Genomic DNA, 21,298 nt, shown 5'->3' on the forward strand with positions numbered 1-21,298 from the left:
TGGTAATGGCATCTAGGCTCAATCTGAACTGAAAATTTTTAAAAATGTGTATTTCAATCTTCAAAGTGACCAGATCATTTTGGGAGTAGCAGACGTGGTGTTGTTTTAGTGAATGTGAAATGGCCTTCAACGCCATTCTAACTTACCTACGCACAAGGGGCCCCACCACTGTAAATGAGATTTGGAACACATAAACATGAAATATAGCAGCTGGCTAGAGGAAAGAAAGGATATTGCTACAACAACAATCCTTCTCCCTGGTGACAGTTTTCAAAATGCTGGCAAGAGCGAAATATTGATGCCATGCCTCCTGAGACTGCTTTCCCTGGAGTAGTTCATGGAAATCCAAGATTCACACTAATAATTATGTTATATTCTTTAATTGCTAAAATGTACAAGGAAATAGGAAAAGCACGGTGGGCTGAGAACAGATGAGAGGTTTGTTTTCTTCCTTTCCAGTCAAATGCTGGCCTCTGGTTTGAAATCTTAACTTGTCTTTTCTACATAAGTCAATATTTTATCTTGACGCAGCAACATTTTCAGGAATACTTTAAAAAAAATCCTGAGAGTAATATAACGTACAATTTAGGAGGAAACATCAACCCATCATTCCACTACTCTGACAGGTCTCTTATTTTCCTTCTGTATTTCTTTCCCCTCTTTTTGCTACACACATGCTATTTCATGTTTAGTTGTAATCATAGTGAACATACGGTCCTGAATTCTGCTTTTTCAAATGACAATGACATAACAATTATTAGTCTCTCTAACTGTAGTTAGACTTCAAAAATGGTCCAAAGAGATATAACATAATTTATTTAACCATTTCCTGACTGTTGGACATTTATAAGTTGCTTCTAATCTTTTTCTACTATAAATAACAGTGGGCCCTTCTGCATCCCCATAAGATCATGAGAGTAAAATGTCTGAGAGGGGAATGAAACAGGATAGAAGGGATCAGGGCACAACCACTGAAGGAATGACACAGCAATTGAGGACAGGACAAACTGGTTAGAACCAAGATGGTGGAAGATTTGACTTCCAGTAGACCTTGAGTCTCATGGCACACCCACAGGTGCCATGACAGTTCGTAGGCTGACCATAAAAGGTCAAAGAGCTGGCAGGGGCTTGATTGCTGGAAATCCCTGCCCTGTTCCCCAGAGTAGTTAGAATAATCCTACTCATTAGTGTATGAAATTACCAAGCCCATAAAACCTAACAACTGCACCTCGTGGTCACTCTCTCTCTCTTGCCTTCTAAGTCATTTTCCATTCTGAGTGAGACAGACTGCACTCTATCTATGGAGTGTCTATCTCTCTAAATAGACTTGCTTTCACTTAAAAAAAAAGAAATAACAGTGTGAAAGAACATATTTGTGCTTTTCACAAATTGTGGACTATTTCCCTGTGCCACATTCCAAGAAATAGGGTATTACTATACCTATGGCTCCTTTTAATGTCAAGAAACAGCTTTCAAATCGATCTCCATTACATTTTTGGAGGGAAATATGACTATATCTCTCAGTCTTTTTAGTGATCATATCCATTGGCCTAGAAATTCTACTTATAAATAATATCCTACAGAGATACTCTCAAGGATTCACAGAAATTTACACGCTATTCACAATAATACAATATTAGAAAATACCAAATATGAATCAAAAGGGGACTGGAAAGGTAAATTTGTAGTGCATCCATACAATGGGATACTAGAGGTATTAATATTGTACAAAGTCCAAGTGAAAAAAGCAAGTTACAGAAAAGTATGTGTAGTGCTATGCCTCTTTTTGTTTAAAAATTAAAATATTTACATGCATGTTAATATCCTAATGGGAAAAGTCTGGATGAAAATCTTAATAGGGATTATTTCTGAGAGCAGAAATCTCAGGAATTTTCTACTTTCTAAGTAAAGTACTTTGAGTATTTGTTACAAACATGTATTAATTTCATTATCATAAACAGTGACAAAAGATAAAATACAAAAGAGTAGGTGATACCAATTTCAATGTTAACAACAATGTAAAAGTGATACAGTAAGAACAACTGCACTAGACAATTACCAGCAGTAACTATCTTCATTAACAATTGTTTCTCTTGTTAAGTGCATAGGTAAAAATGGCCACTTATTTAACATGTATATCTCTAGTAACTAGTAAAGTTAAAGTTTGTCTATCATGTGTGTTTACTCACGCTTACATTTTATAAAATGCAAATGATCCTTAAAACATATTTTAAGTTAGTGTGAATTTAAGTCTCCAGAGTAATCATGGTGTATCCATTCAAAGAAACACTAGGCGACTTAGATCGCATCTCTAACTAGATACATATTACACTGTCTCGGTACATATAGCTCCACCTCATACAGCAATATATAAGGGAACCAGTTTCACTCCTCCCTCACCAGATTAAAAGTAGTAATATTAACAAAAAAAAAAAGTACTGCTAAGTTAACAGGTCAAAAAACAAAAACAACTTCCAACATAAATTTCAAGAAGGGATATCTTAACTTGTTAATTGCCAAACAGAGGTCCCTCAGAAAAGGGTCCCCTTCTTTGTACAATGCTGTTTCTACAGAATATACACATTAGAAAATCATCAAACTAACAGAACTCAACACAAAGCAGACTATTTCTATCTAATGTACTTTTAAAAGGCAAATGAAAGATGATGAAAAACAATGCAGAGCACTCCACCTAGTAACCTCCCCAAGTCAGCAACACAGTGGGTTTCCCTTCATCCTTCGAGCAGGAATTCACTTGCTCACCTGCATTCAGACACTTACACAGCTAATGATTTCCCTGGTATTGATACTCCCTAGATACAGTCCTTCTCCACCAGATTCCACCAGACTATGTAATGAGTTAACTTATCTCCTATGAATCCAGAATAGTACTATCTATGTACCATCCTTGGGAAAATTGAGAAAAGAATCACTTGAGTCATTCTCTACAAGGCTTAATTCTCTCACAGGACCCTGTTTGAGAAAGGCTGCAACAGAAGGACAAGAAGTCATTCTCCTTTTGTGAGAAGCGTCATGGAAAGGGCATTCTCTTTCTGCCAGATTTTTTCTTCACCAACACTGATATGTACACCCCCAAGCTCAAAATTTTCTAATGAGTTTTTTTTTCTTTTAACTCTATTCAACTGTTCTTAAAGTTGCAGGAAATAAGTTACTTTATTAATGGAAGGCACAGGGCACATCAGTTTAAGACAGGACCAGAACAGAGTTTCCTGGCTCTTAATCCATTAGGGCAATGAGGAAGGAACACTTATTAGTAAGATGATTAAGTAACAGAATAATTATCTAGGACGGTGGATTGATGCTAAAAGTAACCGCAGTATCCTATCCTCTTTGCCTGGTAGCACTGGTGATCTTACACGCTCTTGTGTACTGAAAACTTCAACAATATTTACAGCTTCTTTTTTTTTTTTACAGCTTCTTTTTTATAACACATAAGTTATAACCACACTATCCATTTCTTCCTCCCTTTGAATAATATAAAACTTTTACTTTGCACCTATCATCCTTGAAGGTACATGCGTTCAGCATCAATATTAGTTCTAGCCTTTGGGCTTTATTTCTGAAATTAAATTTACGTTAATTGCAGACAGCTGCAAAAAATTCTGGCAATAAATATGGCAGAGGGAGTAGAATTTACATACATTACATTCACAAAAGAGGGTCTAATCTTTTGCATATCTTCATACATAACATTTAAGGGATTAGTGTTACATCTCAGGATAATTTTCCACTTTGCAGTAAGACAATGGGAGCAATCAAGTTATGTAAACTAGAGTCAGTGACTGTGCTTTTATAGTTAATGAAGTAGAAATTTATGAGGGAAATAAAAGTAAAGAGGAAATGTGAAGAGCTTTTACTTCTCTCTTGTAGAAAGTTCTGGTATGGAATAAAGGCAACTATCTATAGGGTTAGATATTTGCTTAGTAGGAGGGAGCTGGCAGGAATAAGTTCCTCAGAGATTCAGACCCATTCTTTCACCTTCAAACATCTTCTAGTCGCATGTATAGTAATTTCTATAATTACATTAAAATGTTGCTCATCTTCATTAATTGCCTTTAAAAAGTATATTATTTAACACTTCTAAAAATTAAAAAGTTTCTGAAATGATAAATAAGAGAAGTACAAATTAAACTACGGGGTGTTCCTCAATCATCAAATTGGCAAAAATACAAAAGTCTGGCAAATATTCTGTCAGTGAAGCTATGAGGAAATACGTACTCCCATAATTTAGTGGTGGTTAAAATGCAAAAGAGCATAATACCTTTGACAGGCAATTTAGCAATGTAACAAAATTACAAATGTATTTACCCTTTAACCCACTAATCTCACTTCCAGGAATTTACCCTACCAATATACCTATGTATGTATAAAACTGGTTAAGTTCAAGGTTAATCACTGCAGCATTATTTAGGATAGCAAAGGATTGAAAACCCTTATTTTCAGCAATAAGAGACTGATTAAATAAGCTATAGTACAGTTCACAGTATGGTACATAGAATACTATGTGGCTGCAAACAAAGAATGAGAAAACTGCCTGTTTTGACACAGAAAGATTTCCAGAATACAGTTAGGTGAGAGAAAGGTGGGTATAGAACATACATAGCATGCTACTTTTAAAATGAGAAGTAAGAGGCAAATAATATTTTATTCATATGTGTGCTTGCATTTGAATAAAGAAATACTACGATACACAAGACACTAATAAAAATGATTACCTATAAGGGGCTCAGGGGACAGGTGGATGAGTATAGGAGTTAAGAATGTGACTTTTCGATGTATATGTTTCTATATAGTTTTGATTTTTGAATCATGTGAATATATATCTATGCCAAAAATTTAATGAGCAAATAAAAAGTCCATGTTACAATGTGAAAACAGAATACAAAATTATACATACACTACAATCACAACTACGTAGAAATACTATGCATAGAAAAAAAGAATTGAAAAAATGCCCTAGAATGTTTATAGTAATTTTCTTATGTGTTAGGAGTACATATCATTTTTTTTCTTCCTTTTCTTCCTTGCATTTTCCATGTTATCTATAAGTATATATTTCTTCAACAGGAAAAAGATGCTTCAGTTTTTCAAATGTTTCCTTTCATAATGCACTTCACTCAATAAGTGACTTTTGGTTCTTAGAACCCTAACATTCAATATACAGAATGTAACAAGAAAACGAACACTTACGAAGATAGCACTATGGCAACAGCATCATTGAGGACACTTTCACCAAAAAGAAGTGCATAGAGTTCAACATCAACTTGAAGCTCGTGGAATATGGCAAGAACAGTCACTGGCAAGCAGAAAGAGTCAGAGGAATATTAAGATATTACAAATATAACATATTCCCCTCCATAGATGATCATAATAGTTATTTAAAAATTCTTTTCTTCATCTCAGAATTCAATCCTAATAAACATTCTCCTACCATATTAAAGATTCAGTAATTTTATGTCAATATTTTTCTTTTCCCCTAACTGTGTATGTGCAGTATCTCCTTTCTCTCTCTTACAAACAGCTGCAAATAACCTTGGAGGACTGAGATGGCCTACATTCTTCATGCCAATTCTAAGTCTTGTCTTGTACATTTCTTTTCCGTAAAGAATACATTCAGAATTTCTTACAGACCAGATGATCATTAATCTTCGATGAAGAAGACTATTATGAAAAGCATTTCCTGCTGCAAACTTCATTTTTTTTCTTACAGCTCACTTCTATTTGACTTACAAATTTCCAGCATGCCATGTTAGCAAAGACAGTAGCAAATGAAAACACAAGTTTGGTTTTCGGTTGGGTTAAAATTTATGACCAGAATTACAGCTGCTATATTTAACTTAATAAGAAGCCAACTATCAGGCTATTATAGCTTGAGAAGAAAAAAAAAAAAACCTCTTAGGCAACAAACATGAGGATTCTTTGAAAATCAGAAGAGATTGAAATTTCATTATAACTTTAATTGCTGAGTCATATATAGCTCTCTTGCTAAATAAACCTAAGCAGACATGAAAGATTATTATAACCAGAGTTGGGAGCGCCTCTTCAAATGCCAACCAAAAACCAGGAAGCTTGCATTTTAAAAGATATAGTTTCTACTGCAAAGCATTTCATCTGGAATATACTGATACAAAAGCTAACCAAGAGAAGGAGAAGAGAGGGCAAGAGAAATGCTGTAGAATTTTTAAAAGAGAACCTATGGCTCACACTTCTATCAAGTGAACAACGGCAAAGTAACAGAATTATTATAGGGGCAAATACCCCTGTAATTCAGAAGAAATATAAGTATCCAGCTTTATATAAGCAAAACAGTTTTACTTGAGCCATTCTGGCAATACTCCCACCAAGACAAAACCAGAAGTTTTAAGTAATGAAGCTAGTCCAACAGGCTCAGATTTCTGATGTCTTTTGAAAAGTCAAAGACTTTGCTTCTACTGAGAGAACACGGAAAACAGAGACCTTGGAAAAACCATCCCATCTTCATACTGATAATGGGAACAGCTGTAAACAATACAGGGGCATCCTTGCCTGTCTTTAAGGAGGTGAAGTGATTTTCAGTTTTAAAAATGCCAAACTACACAAATGCCTCTCTACAATGTCCTCTGAACTTTTAAGATCATCTCTTACAGAGTATAGAGCATATTTTCCTACTTTTTATAATGCCCTCTGTTATCAAAGTTAACATAGGAATGCAGAGATAACCTTAGAATCCTACCTTTAATTATGCTGTATGATAATTAAAGAAGATTATTAACTTACACAAGGTCAAAAGGTAAAACAGAACAAATCTCTACCAAGGATCTGAAGTCTAGTAAAAGAAAACTTGCGTCCTTAGTTCAAAAAATGCAGTCTGTGCTCTTATCCCAAAGTCTTCAGCCTACACATTCTCTAAATTCTTAATTTGAATGTAGCTGTGAAGCTCACCAGTACTATATTAGAAAAACTACAACCTAACTCAGCACAACTAAATTCATCTTCTAGACATGCTAATATCAAAACTATTTCATAATCCGAAAGCCCATTAAAAAAACCCAGTTCTTAAACGTATAGTATAGCCCACCAATGACCCCAAATCACATATATTGTAGCACAACAGCCTTATAGCACTCATTTAAAAACTGTTTTTCTTACTCTTAAATGCAGGTAGCTGAATATAAATAGATTTTAAGAGAGCTGTTTTCTAGCAGCTTGAAAGGAAATGTGTAATTATTACCCATCTTAACGAACATAGTTCATCTTCTCATATACTCAGTCACTAGGGAATAGAGACCAACCAAAATTCTAAAGAAAATACCTTACAGTCCTTGTCTAAGCAGCATCAAATTGTGGACCAGTAAGAGGAAATAAAATAAAAAGAAAAAAAATATGTGCTTAAGCCAAAAGGAACCATGAATTTTATTTATTTTTCTCTCCACAATTGGAAAGTATGGTAATATGGGGGGTACCTAATCCTGAATTCTACATTTCAAAGGAAGAAATAGCCACATGTGCTTTGATGGGAAAACACTGTATGCCTTAAGTACTTAAGCTCCACTTTCATGTCAAACATACCTGGATCAGTTGCCGATACGATGGCACCAAACAGCAGGCAATCTGTAAAGTAAAAATCTCCCGCGAGTTGTCCAGTTACTTTCATCAGGGTTACACAGCCATACATTATTGATCTGTTCAATAAACATATTTCTACTTTAGAAAAAACATCAACTGTTAAAGAAGTTAGAATACAGTAAGATCAGAAGATCAGTCCACTGTAGTACTTTCTGACTAATCCCAAATTTGCTTCATGTTATTTAATATGGTAATACCTCAGCCTCAAGGAAAATTCAACTTATTATCTGTGTGAATATATTTTACTGCAAAAGTCCTTAGACACATTCAAGAATACAATACTGCATAAATCAAATATGCATTACTTTTAAATTATAATTTGAAGGCTTAAAGTGTTTTAAGCTTCAAGTACTCACCCAATTACGAAACAAGAAATTGCGGTTCCAAGAAAAGCGTATGCTAGGATAGACCCAAGGTTTCGAAAGAAATGTCTCTGACAAAAAAAAAAAAAGTTACACTGTGTTACAATACTCACCAATTATTAAAAAAAAGGTTTTTTTATTCTAATGTATTATGGTTATATTAAATGCATTATTCATTAAAGGAAATAAATAAGAGAAAGGATTTTTATATAGACATAAATTTCAGCAACTCAAAAGGATAAGGAGAGAGAAGAGGGAGGGAACCTGGAAAGAACTGCCTGTTCGAAGTACATGAAATACAGAAACACTTACTCTCTTCAGACTATATCCTGCATAAAATATGATAGGAGGAAGTAGTATGTTGAAAAATACTTCTGGATCAAAAGTAACCTGTTGAAATAAAGAGTTATTTTAGATGAATTCCTTCAGAAGATTTCATATTACATTAGCAAAAAGAAAAAATGTTAAACCGGCAAAAGGCACAAATATTACCACTGTGGTAACTGAAAAATATTTCACACAGGGTAGCTGTTGTTCCACTGCTCAACCACATGACAAGGAGATAGCATTGGAACAATCAGTTAAATTTTATCTGTGCAAAGTATGTTAAAATACTATGACAGTAAAAATCTTCAAAATAAGAGAAAGCATGAACACATCTTTGCTTTATATAAAAGAGACCCAAAACTGGTAACATAAAATTTGGGGGTACAGCATTACTGTTGGCAAGAGGAAACAGACTTCTTACACAGGTAACACCTCTAAAGGTATATAACCTAATATGGTAAAAAGTTTTTAGTCCTGAGAGCCCATTCCTTTCAATATGTAATAACACAGATGCCCCCTTCTGTTCATAAGGCTGTAGTGGGATTTGACATGAACACAAAGCAGCTACACACATACCCATGCTAAAATTTCACTTCCTAGAACTTTAAAGGACCTGGAATTTTCCACAGGTGGAAAGAACTCTTGCTGCAAAGTAAATTTTAAGTTTGGATGAAATTTTACAAAGCATTAAAGATGGCCAGGAACACAACCAAGTAGCTAGAAAAGCCAGGTCCTGCCAATGTAGAAGGCGGAGACAAATGGCCAAGGGTGGGCGAAAACAGAGACATGAGCAAAGAGACCCCGAGAAGCTTTAGGATGGAAACTATGAAGGGAACAGGAGAAAGAAGCGCCCGGTATGTCCAGGAGCCAGTAAGACTGCAACCTAACCAACATCAAGCTTCACGCACAGTGTGGTACAATAACTGATACTCAGACAGAGGCCCCTGAAGTTGTGCTAGATAGTGAGTCAGAGAAAGATTAAATTGTGCTCAGTATAGAACACAATCAAGACAAGAAAGAATTCAAAAAATATTAATGGAATATTTTAGGTATTATCAAATAAACTCAAAAGTGCTGAAGTACGATAAAACTCCAAGGGCCACAAGCAAATTGGAAGAAACACTTATAAATTCAGCTTAACTCAATACTGGTCACCATTTATTACAATTGTAAATATCACAGAGTAAAACAAAAAGGGTTATAGTACTTGGCCTCAATCAGAAAATGAAACTACAGACATGTCAATTTCCTTAGCATTGCATTACGTTCCTTAATTGAGGTTGAAGACAGATTATTCTAAATATTATTAAAAATTCAGTCTTTTCCTCCTGAATCAATTTGCTGCTATTCTGTACTTTAAAAAAAAAGTCCAAAGATTCCCTTTAATGATGAACTTACCTTTCTAAGCATTTCATTATCTTGAACGTTATTGAGTTCATGTGAACTAATCTCTCCTTTCAGTGTATATTCGTAAAATTTCCCACTAACATTTACCAATAAGGTAGTTGGGCTTGACTGTACTTCACAACTCAGGGTCACATTATTTACATCACTTGGAACATGAATGCCGTATCGAAGCACAAGGCCCACCAAAAGACCTGGAAATAATAAAAGAATATAAGCTCTTCTTTTAGACAGAGACTATTTCTTTTATACCCCACATATACCTTTAGAGTAATTCATTTTTAGACCAAATGCAGTTAAATTTTAAAGTATTACTAAATTCACAAATCTAAGAGTGCAATATTCATACAATCCAGTGGGACAGGAGAGAAAAACATTTCCTAGGGTAACAACACATATCATTGCATTCCTAGGTCAAGATATAAGTGATTAGGAAGGTAACAAAATGAGGAAACACTTTCAAAACATCTATACACAAAATATGTTCCAAGCCGTCCCAACCTGACAGTGTTATCACGTTACAAATGTGTTTACCACATCCATCCATCAAGTCACAAGACTGTTAAACACACGCATTTCTCAAGTTATTCCTCAAGCACATGGCTGGCCAAATAATACACATTTTACAAATTGGAAAGTCAATGATGTTTGTAGATTGACTGAGTTCCCCTAATACTAAAAGGTCAGATTTTAATTTAAAAATATATGTTTCAAAATCAAAACATGGAATAGAAGTCGTGACTCTGACACTATATCAACATATTGCTAGAATTTTACTTGTTGATATTTAAATATTCATAATGTTCTAGGTACTATAAGCCTACATTGATCAAAATGTTTCACAATGAATTTGTTGAGATATAATTCACATACCACAAAGTTTACCCTTTTAAACTGTACAGTTCAGTGGTTTTTAGTATAGTCACAAACTTGTATATTGATCACTACTATCCAATTCCAAAACAGTTTCATTGTTTCAAAAAGAAACCATAGATCTATTAGGAGTCACTCTCCATTTCCCCCACCCCAACTCCCATCCCCTGGCAACCACTAATCTACTTTTTCTCTATATAGATTTGTCCATTCTGGACATTTCATATAAACAGAATCCTATGTGACCTTTTATGTCTGCCTTCTTTTACTTAGCATAATGTTTTCAGGGCTTTTCATGCTGTAGCATGTATCAGAACTTCATTCCTTTTTATGGTCAAATATTGTTCTATTGTATAGATAGACCTCAACTGCAAATTGAACTCAAACGTCTGGAACTTTCCTTAACTCTACTCTTAGTTACATTTCACCTCCCCATCTCCTTTCACTGTAACCAGTCAGCCCTTCTTTTAACATATGTGAATGGACTACTTCGCTAAGTAGGCATCCAGGGTTCACAGATGAAAACAGAAAACATGTATCTAAGCAAGCCCAAGGGAGTGGGACTTTCGCAAAGTCTTTCCAGAGGTGTCAACTAAGCAAGTAACAAAGTAAAAGAAAATGGTTTTCCAGGTAGGAAGACTAGTAATACATATCCAATCAAGGAAGAGTAAGAAAACACAGCCCGTTTAGGGACTCATAACTAGTTCTGTATGGCTGGGATATAGATAGAGCAGCAAGAGTTGAGGTATGAAAGCCTGGCAGGAGCTGAATCATAAAAGACTTTGCATGTTGGGGAAGGGAGTTCAGACTTTACCCTGAAAACAAAGGGAAGCCATATAAAGGTTAGAAGCAGTGGCTCGACATCAGATTTCTATTTTAGAAAGACTGGCCTAGACTACAGAGGTTCACAAAGGCCAGAGAGAAGGCCAGTGCAGTCATTCAGGCACTAAGAGTGCAGGGTCGGATCTAAGAGAGTAGATAGGGAGAAAGGGGTTTTTTTAGAACGTATTATCTTGTAGAAGGATTTGGTGACTGAGTAGACAGGGAGGGAGATGAAAAACTAAGAGGAACCTAAACTGACTTGGCAACTAGGCAGGTAAACTGGCCTGGGCAATCAGGTGGGTAGGAGGGTCAGTCAGTGAGACAGGGAACAGAATGACAGGGGGAAACGCGCAGTTCCGTTCTGGATATGTTGAGTGTGATGTACCCATGACACACACACAGTTGAGTATGTGGGATCTGGAGCTCAAGAAAGAAGGGAGTCCCAAGTGGAGATATACACTTGGCAATCGTAAGATAGTTGAAGCCAGGTGCAGATAAGATTACCTAGGGAGAAAATAAAGTGGAAAGAGGGCTATGGATATATATGCCCAGAGTTTTATGCCAAAATTAAAGGGTTGGTAGGGGAGAAGGAGATGATGAAAGAGTCTAAGAAAGAAAAGCCACAGGAGTAGGAAGAAGAGAGGAGGAAGTGATGAAAACTAGCAAATGCTGCAGCAAAGTCAAGGAAGATGGGCATTAAGAAGTGTCCATTGGGTTTGGCAACAAGGAGGTCATAGGTGACCTTGGTAAGAGCAGTTTCAGTGGAGCGGTGGGGGCAGAAGCCAGGCCAGAGTGGGAAGTGATAAAGCAGAAATGGAGAGTGTAAGAGAGGTAGCTGGCTGGGAAGGAAAAGGAAGCAGCGATGAAGGAGACTTCTGGTCAACTTAGAGTCACACATACTTTTTTTAAAGTGAGCAGCAGTGAGTAACTGGTAAACAGTATAATGATGTTAACTCTAGAAAGTTTTAACAAAGGTTCAGACAAAACAAATGAAAGATAGAATATTTCCAAATCATATACCTGATAAGGGGCTAATATCCAAAATATGAAAGAACCTCTACGACTCAACAGTACAATAAACAATCTGATTACAAAATGGGCAGAGGATCTGAATAGACATTTTTCCAAAGAAGACATGCAGATGGCCAATGGTACATTAAAAGATGCTCGACATTACTAATCATCAGGGAAATGCAAATCAAAACCACAGTGAGATATCACTTCACACCTGTAAGAATGGCAATTATCAAAAAGACATAAAATAGCAAGTGTTGGTGAGAATGCTGGGAAAGGGAACCCTTGGTGCACTGTTGGTGCGAATGTAAATTGGTGGAGCCGCTATGGAAAACAGTATAGATGCTCCCAAAAAATTAAAAATAGAACTACTATATATGATCCAGCCATTTCATTTTTGGATATTTACCTAAGGAAAATGAAAACATTAACTCAAAAAGACATATGCACCCCCAAGTTCACTGCAGCATTATTTACAATAGCTAAGGCATGGAAACAACCTAAGTGTCCATTTATGGATGAACAGATAAGAAGATGTGGTATATATACACAATGGAATATTATTTACACATAAAAAATGAAATCTTGCCATTTGAAACAACACAGATGGAACTTGAGGGCATTATACTAAGTGAAATAAGTCAGACAGAGAAAGACAAATACCATATTCTCTCTCTTATATGTGGAATCTAAAAAAAAAAAAGCAAGCTCAATAGATACAGAGAACAGATTAGTGGTTGCCAGAGGCAGGGGGACAGCGATGGGAGGTGGGAGAAATGAGTAAAGGAGGTATAAATTTATTTAAAATTTAAAAAATAATAAGTGAAAGATACACTTTGAAAATATCTCACCCCAAAAAACAAAATTAAAAGTGGTATCTCGGTATCAACTGTGTTTGAGAGACATAACCTGGGAGAGAAAAGGCTATAGATCCACAGTCACCTTGCTTATATGATAGAGAAACAGCTCTTTTCTCTACTATCCCACAAAACCTCCCAATTAAGAGGCTCAGTACTAAGTTATCCCCTTACATTTATGTGTAAAAATCACAGTTAAGCTACTACAAATAGTAATAATAGCATAAATTATTTCCATGCCCCCAAACCCAACTGTGTAAGGAAGAATACCCACTAGCTCTACTGTACCCCGAGCCGATGCTGAAATATCATTGGATGCCCTAGGGAGGGCTCAGCTCTTGGACAAATTTGAAACACACACCTTGGCAGTTAAAACACCAGCAAGGAGAATAATTACTTAGTTTGGAAAAAAGATCCTTTTACTGCAGCATCAGACAGCTGAAAAATTGGAATTTCTCTGATAAAGCTGACAGATCAAGTTAACTTGCGTTCTGTGAAAGGTCAAATCCTAATCACGGAGTTAAAGCAATTCTCAGTAAAGAGAAAGTACACAAAAGGAGTGCTTTGTTAAGGGAATAAGGCAGAAAATTCTAGCCTCCCACATAGACAGAAGCACAAAAATATTGATATCATGGAATTTAAAATTACCACTAACAGGCAACAAAGAGTACAAACCACAAAGAGATATCTTTCACAAAACAGAGAAGTCTCACCCCTCCTATACATTCCTGACCCTCTTGTGCTGGAGACCCTCCCAGGGACAGAGAACTCAGGATCACCCAAGGCCCCACCACTATATGAGCCTCACAGTAAAAAGTGGTTTTCTAATAGAGCTCAGCACATTCTTCCCGCTTATCACACTGGAAGCCTCTGATAGTCAAAAATGGAAGGAACATCACTGGGGTATTAAGTGTGGCCAAAATTGATATTTCTACAGGTTAAAAAGTATATTTACATATTGTGTATGCATATATACACACACACATACACATATATATACATATATGTGTGTGTATATAACATTTATTTACTTCTTGAAGAATATTGTTACAAGAAACAGACTTGCAGACATAGTAAACAATCTTATGGTTACTGGGGTAAGGGGGTGGGAAGGGATAAATTTGGGAGTTTGAGATTTGCAAATGTTAGCCACTATATATAAAAATAGATTTTAAAAGTTTCTTCCGTATAGTACAGGGAACTATGTTCAATATCTTGTAATAACCTATAATGAAAAAGAATATGAGAACGAATATATGTACGCATATGCACGACTGGGCCATTGTGCTGTACACCAGAAATTGACATAACTGACTGTACTTCAATTAAAAAAAAGAATGCTGTTAGATTGTCTTAAAAGCTAATTCAATTATTATAAATCTTTCAGTCATAATTTTCTCATCTATAAAATGGGGATAAATGACTTGCCCAACATTATTTGGCATTAAGTGACAACACCAGAATTGAAATCTGGGTTTTCTATTTCCAAAGCCTCCATAATTTTCTAATCACCTCCTTGCTCTCGTATCACCACTAACTTGTTCTCTGGTGGTTTAGGTCTCCTTTCTCTCAGAGCCTTCCCTCACAACTCACCTCCAAAACCCCTATAACTGTAAGTATTAACTCCTTCATATTTGATCTTATGAAATCTAGTGCAGTAGAGGGTAGGAGAAAAAGCACAAGTTTGGAAGTCAGACAGATACATGAATTCCAGCTGCATCAAAGTCTAGTCTCTGGTCCTAGGGTAGATAACCTCTCACTGAACCTCAGTTTCCTCATATGTAGTGATGATAATACTAACCTGTTGTCTTTACAGATAGGTTTTCTCTCTCCAACATAAGGTAACATGGTTAGGGGACTAAGACAATGGGGCTCCTCAGGCAGGCTGTGTTTGAAACCTGCCTTAATATTTCCAAGTTATGTGACTTCAGGCAGATCATTTAACCTCTCTGTGCGCCAATTTCCTCATTTCCTCATCTGTAAAATGGCAAAGATATTACCCATCTCACAGGGTTGTTATGAGGTTTAAATGAAATGATATTTGTAGAACACCTAGCTGTATCTAACACATTATAATGCTCAGTAAACACAACCTAATAAGTCACTCAATTGTAAGTGTTTTGTGGGCAGGGATGATGGCTCACATCTGTGTTTCCCACTATAGCTCATACATCAAAGACATTTAATAAATATTTATTGATGAATCACATTAATTAAACCTAGGACTCTAGATGCTGTAGTTTAAGGCATAATAAATATTACTTTCCTGTCTTTTGCTTTTTATACCATCTGTAAGCACACTGCAGTGAGTGATCACTTTTCAGACTTACTAATGGTGACTCACTTTTAAGCTTCTTAAGCAAGCCAGCCCAATGAACAGAACACTTGGGTGCTCTGACATTGTGTTTGTAACTGGAGCAATTAGGCTATATTACAATCTAGAAACTGACCACATTGGCAATTTAATCTCCCTTTTTAAAAAATAAATTCTTTTAAAAAATATTGATTTATTATTATATTACTTAATTATTTTTTTATTTTGGCAGGAGGGGGAGGTAATTAGGTTTACTGATTTTTTTTAAGAGGATAATCTCCCTTTTTTTGACTCTTGCTTCTCAAAAAGATAAAGGAGAGGCTTATTTTAAGTAGCATTTTTCTGGGATTTAGGTAGCTAAGCCGACATCACAGAAATAAAATCATCAGTGGGCTGAATCTGGGGGTCTGGACATTCCTAGAGTAACAAGCCTTTCCGTCTGGGAGTCAAGCTGAAAAATAGAGGTCTTAAAATAATATATTAACATAATAATTACAATGGTACAAGAGTCGTAAGAAAAGGTAAATGGCAGGTGGTAATTAGGATTAGAAAATGTCAATTTCCATGGCATTGAAAATACTTTGACCCAATCCCATCTATTCTCAAACTGGACTTCAGAGTCAGTCAGGAGGCTGTTCCACCACACCCTCCGCCCCAGCCCATACTGAGAAAATGGCACAGGCTAAAGAATGCCAAGTAGTGGCAAATCAACCCAATTTGTTTCCCAGACAACACTCTTTCAGTGTATATTCCACAAGAGATGCCCTTGTTTTTCCTTCACAAAATACCAACACCAAAGTACTCCATCACTTTTCATTAACTTAGAAATGTCAAGAAATGCAATCAGTTATCCCACCTTTCAAGAGTTAGAAGAGGTTAATGATATCAACTACCAAAGAGCAAATATTTTCAGAGCTAATTCTAAGTCCCTCCTTGATTTTTATAAAAAATACTATGTCTGTCTCTTAACGTACAAGACTGAGCAATTAAAAGAACTATTCTGAGCCTAACCTGAGAAAATGCAGTGTTAACAGCAATAATAGTAGTACCGCAGCTCTCATTTACTGAGCATTTACTTAGAGGTCAGGAACTAAATTAAAAACATTTCTTCCTCACAATAATTCTACTATCATTGTTCCTAATTTGTAGATGACAGGATAAGAGGGTAAGGGACTTGCCTAAGGTCACACAGAGCTACTGGCACAGTGGGACAGGAACCTGGGGCTGACTTTAAGGTGGGGGTTGGAAAATGACAGTGGCAGTCTGTTTTTGTATGGCCCAAGAGCTAAGAATGGCTTTTACATTTTTCAAGGTTTGTAAACAGAAAAAAATAAGAAAACGCAACACATTTTCACAACACCGAGATTGATGTGATCCATGGAGCCGACAATATTTACCATCTGGCCCTTTACAGAAAAAATCTGCAGACCTCTGGTATAAAGCCTTGTATCTTTAACCACTTCATCACACCATCTCTCTATAGGAAAGAGGTTTCTGTGATCGGTTCCTTATTTTAACACCGTAATACTCACTTGGCATTTAATGGAATTTAAGATGCCTTTATTTTCTTCATATGCCCTGTCTACCCAAGAAGGATAAGTTCCTTGAAGGCGGGGATCATATATTTCTTTGTATTTTCTGTGCATAACACAGTAGGCTGAGTAGCAAATGTTTGTTGAGGATAGTAAATAAATCATACACTATTATGCAGAGATATTATATAGAGATGTACAGCTTATCTGGCCAATTTAGCTTCAGGAGTGCTGCAAATAGAATGCAAAAAACATAAAATAATGAAAACCACCTAATATGTCTAAAAACTAAGACTCCCAGGGAGCAGAGATATTTTGCACACAGGTTTAGAATTTTATTACCTTACAAATGAAAAATAAGCCTGAGTTCATGCATTTTCCTGATGCCCACAATTACCTTTCCTTGCTATGCTACCCTTGAGCTGCAGATTCCAGAAGTCCGTATTTACTGGAAAGGGGTGGAGGTTGGGGGAGGGGGTGCGTGGAGAAATGTCTTTTTCTGCCAAGGCTTCTCCCACCTATCTGCAAGTCTGAGAAACAAAGCTTAACAAGCTCATCAGTTTAAGCCTGTTCCAGATGAAGATAATCTTCACTCATGTACTGCACAGAAAGGACTGTCTGCCCTCATCTCTCCGGCCATATATGTCCTCCCAGTCATCTGAGATTAAGACAGTCAGCAATGTGCATCTTTTCCTTTCATGAGGCCCCAGCACAGACCAAAATGCCTCTGAGTCCATGGTTTGATCTGCCCTTCTCTCACCATGACCAAAAAATAAAGATAAATAAGAAACCTCAAAAAGGAAGCACAGAGGCACAAGGACTGAAGCCATTTACTCAACGATCTGTCAGTAATCACTGCCACCACCAAGTCACCCATAATACTGCATATGCGTGGTGTTCCTAATTACTGTTTGGCTGAACTGTCCTGATCATCCTATAGTACAACATAGTGCTGGATGATCTTTAACTCTTCCTTGTCCTCACCTCGGAACGGCGTGAATTAGAAGGGTCAGCCCTGCGTATCCATATCAAATATTACAAGCATAGTACAATAAATCAGGACGTCATTAAAAAATGCCCTAAGCCTGCTTTAGCTTCTTTCGCGTTCAGGTTTTTACTTGGGCTACACGGGAGTCGGCTTTTCATTCTCAACCTCCAAAGGACAGGGCGTAGCAATAGCTCAGTGATGGGGAAAGGTGGACTCTGGCTCCAGAAGAACGCCAGATTCTGAGCAGTAGAGATACTACTGCAGCTTCAACAGACCTTAAAGAAACTGACACCCCAGAGAAATGGCTAGCTATGCTGTCTTCCCCTCCCCCAGTTCCCAGCCCAATCCCAGACACCGCACCCACTCCCTTCCCATCCTCAGTCCCAGGTCTCGAGCTCGGGTAGGCAGAGGCGGCGGGGGGGTGGGGGTGCACACGAAGAAAAAGGGGGTGGGGTCGGAGAAAAAAGGTGTGGACTGGCAAAGGAAAGGGGGGCGCGAGGCAGAGAAAATGAGGGGCGAGGTTGAGGAGTAAATGGGGTGAGGCAGAGAAGCGTGGGGCGTAGCAGAAAAAAAGGGGGCGAGGAAGAGAAACGGGGGTGGAAGAGAAAGGCGAGACGGAAAATGGAAGGAATTCGAAGGGGAGCCGAACGTAGGCCGAGCAGAGCCAGGAGAGGAGGCGAAGCAGCCGGCGGGCAGAGAAAGGGGGAGAGCCGGGGCGGACACGGGGTTGAGGCACTTGCCATAAATCATAGCCAGGCCGGTTTCGTGCAGGAAGCGGGCCCGGCGGTGCTTGAAGAGCCAGATCGTGAGAATGGTGAGCGTGAGCAGCAGGATGAAGATGAGCAGGTTGGCGCTGTCCTGCCGGTGGCTCTCCTCGGCTTGCTTCTCGGACACGATCTCCTCGTCCATGGCTCTCGCTGCTTCGCCAGCGCCGTCCGAAGCCCCGGCCCAGCCAAAGACGCCCACTGCGAGGAGCAACCAGAGCGGCCGCGTGAGCCCGCGGGCCCGGGGCCCGCCGCCGCCGACGCCGCGGCGGAGGGGCGCCCGCAGCCAGCCGCGCCGAGCCATGACTCCCCCCGCCCCCCGCCCCGCTCCTCACCCGCAGCCGCCCGCGGTCGGACCACTCCCCGAGGGCTCACGGGAAAGGGGCGGGGCCCCAGGGAAGCCGTCGGAGAGCGCGGCGCCGCCGCCGCCGCCGCCGCCGCCACCGCCGCTCTTAAAGGAGACGCAACTCTCCCTGCTCGCTCGGCACCATCCCTTTGGCCTTCTGTACCCCATTGCACCAGCTCCCCCTAGGTCCCACCGCCAGGGAATGAAAGGCCGTCGAATCTAGCCCACTCCCTTCTGGAAAAGAAACCTGGGCTCAGCGTAATCAAAGCAGAGGCAGATTGCACTCTACTTTGACCCTATTCTTAGGGCTCTCGGGGGAAATCGATCTCTCATAACCCATCTCAATATTGTCCCCCAGTGTCTCTTAACAGGATAAGAAGTTGTCCCCTCGGGAGAGGCCTAAATCTCCATCTCTAATTTAAATCGGATTCTCCTTGTTCTGTCCTCATTGGGAAAAAAATAACAGCGCGGTAGTAGTTCATAAATAATTGACTCAAAGGCAAGGATTATGTGTCTCCGTATGTTTGGTTTTCTTCACACGTAAACACTTGATGTAAGTCATCTCTTACAGATAAACTCAATGTCGCAAAGATTCAGTCGGTTTGTGCTCAAATTTACCCGTACTCCAAGCACTCTCCTCCCTCCCCGAAGAAATTTTTTGTGGGGTGGTGGGTTTCTCCTCCACTTGCACCTTTTCCTTGATGCCTTAAAGCATATTTCCCCAGCTCGCAAGCCACCGTTGACACCATCTCTCATCTCTCTTCCTCAAAGAGTATTTTCCCTATTCTCAGCCTCTCAACCTCCCGCTCCAGTATTTTCATAGTTCTCACCTCTTTGAAAATGGTGGATTCCTACTTTCTTGATTCTTCTCTGATCACTCACTAATCTGTGTGGGCTTTTTGTTTTCGCTAGACTTTCTCTAGACAGTTTCTTGTCTACCTCCTGATGAAGGAACTCCAAACCCCAAGCCCTGACCTGCCTGCCACCCTCCCTTCAGGCCTCTACCTGTTGGATATGGAGCAAATGCTGTCAAGGCTTTTACCAATCTCAGAAACTGAAAACGTTTTTAAATGAGCTCATTTTGCCCCCATCAACACGTATTCTTTCTCAATATTTTCATACCATCTAGCTATCAATCCAATTCCTATCATTCTGCCTACAAGTCATGATTCTCAAACGTTTTCCTCTCATGGCCTCATAACCTCCTTGCTAAGAGAAATAACACTCAGGCAACTCCAAGCTGCCACAGTATGGGTTCACTCCTGCTAACCAGTTCATTAACTTGTGTGAGGATGGTGAGCTAAAAAAAAAGTGCTGGAATCGTGCTCCTGTCAGGTCAGGAGCTGTCCCAAGACTGTGGGCCCATTCTCTCCTCTTAGTACCTGGGTCTGCCTGTCCCCTGTCCCCTGCCTCCAGCCTGACCACAGTGCCCTGTTCACACAGGGCTAGGCTTTGTAGAGGCAAGAGACCACATGACAGTCCTTCCCAGTCCCCCCACTGCCCCCTCCCCAGATCTAGCTCTGTCTCCCCAGAGGGCCTAGCGAGTGAGTAGTCCTGCTTACTCAAGCCTAACCACCCAGTCCAAGGCTATTTTGCCCTGCCACAAAACCATTTTTCATTCTCTAAGTGTTTGGAGACACTTGGGAAAATAAAAAAAACAACAAGACACAGATTGCTTGCCTGACCACAGTTAGCAAATGTCTTCAAGCTCCAGACTCTACCTGTTTACCTGACTCCACCCCCAGCAACTTTATATCTTTATAGCAGAGTTCCAGGAGGACTCGGGATAGCAATAACTCTACTGAGCTGGCCAACCCCCGTGAGCCTTTGGCTAACCTTGGAATGTGCTTCTCTCTCCACCTAACACAGCCCTCTGTGACTCACGCTCTCCAGCTTCTCTGACTACTGCTCCCCCTGACAGTCCTGTCACATGCTTCTGGAACGCCTTCTGTTAGGGACAAATCACCCAACCCTCTCAGTTGCTGCATTGGTGCCCCCTCCATCTCCTCCTTTTCCCGGTACCTAAATCTTGCCCAGCACATCAAATGCTCAGAAGCTGTTTCAAGTGG

General features: G+C 38.9%; 1 protein-coding gene across 2 annotated transcripts in view; it reads right to left on the reverse strand.

Annotated features, from left to right (window-relative positions):
* The window catches only part of SLC9A6 (solute carrier family 9 member A6), a 50,614-nt gene extending 31,350 nt beyond the window's left edge, over positions 1–19,264 (reverse strand). The window contains exons 1-7 of one of the 2 annotated variants that reach the window (XM_031445969.2): positions 19,219–19,264; positions 18,860–19,084; positions 9,714–9,913; positions 8,301–8,378; positions 7,983–8,059; positions 7,570–7,682; positions 5,212–5,317 (exon numbers count right to left, since the gene is read on the reverse strand). In XM_031445969.2, coding sequence (XP_031301829.1) covers positions 5,212–5,317; positions 7,570–7,682; positions 7,983–8,059; positions 8,301–8,378; positions 9,714–9,913; positions 18,860–19,028 — 743 coding nt within the window. In that variant the 5' untranslated portion in view covers positions 19,029–19,084; positions 19,219–19,264. Of the gene's footprint in view, positions 1–5,211; positions 5,318–7,569; positions 7,683–7,982; positions 8,060–8,300; positions 8,379–9,713; positions 9,914–18,859; positions 19,190–19,218 lie in introns of those variants that run through there. The other variant, XM_031445970.2, reaches the window with a different exon arrangement.
* Between the last annotated feature and the right edge of the window lie 2,034 nt (positions 19,265–21,298).

The sequence above is a fragment of the Camelus dromedarius genome, chromosome X (genome assembly GCF_036321535.1).
Source record: "Camelus dromedarius isolate mCamDro1 chromosome X, mCamDro1.pat, whole genome shotgun sequence".
NCBI classification, from domain to species: Eukaryota; Metazoa; Chordata; class Mammalia; order Artiodactyla; family Camelidae; genus Camelus; species Camelus dromedarius.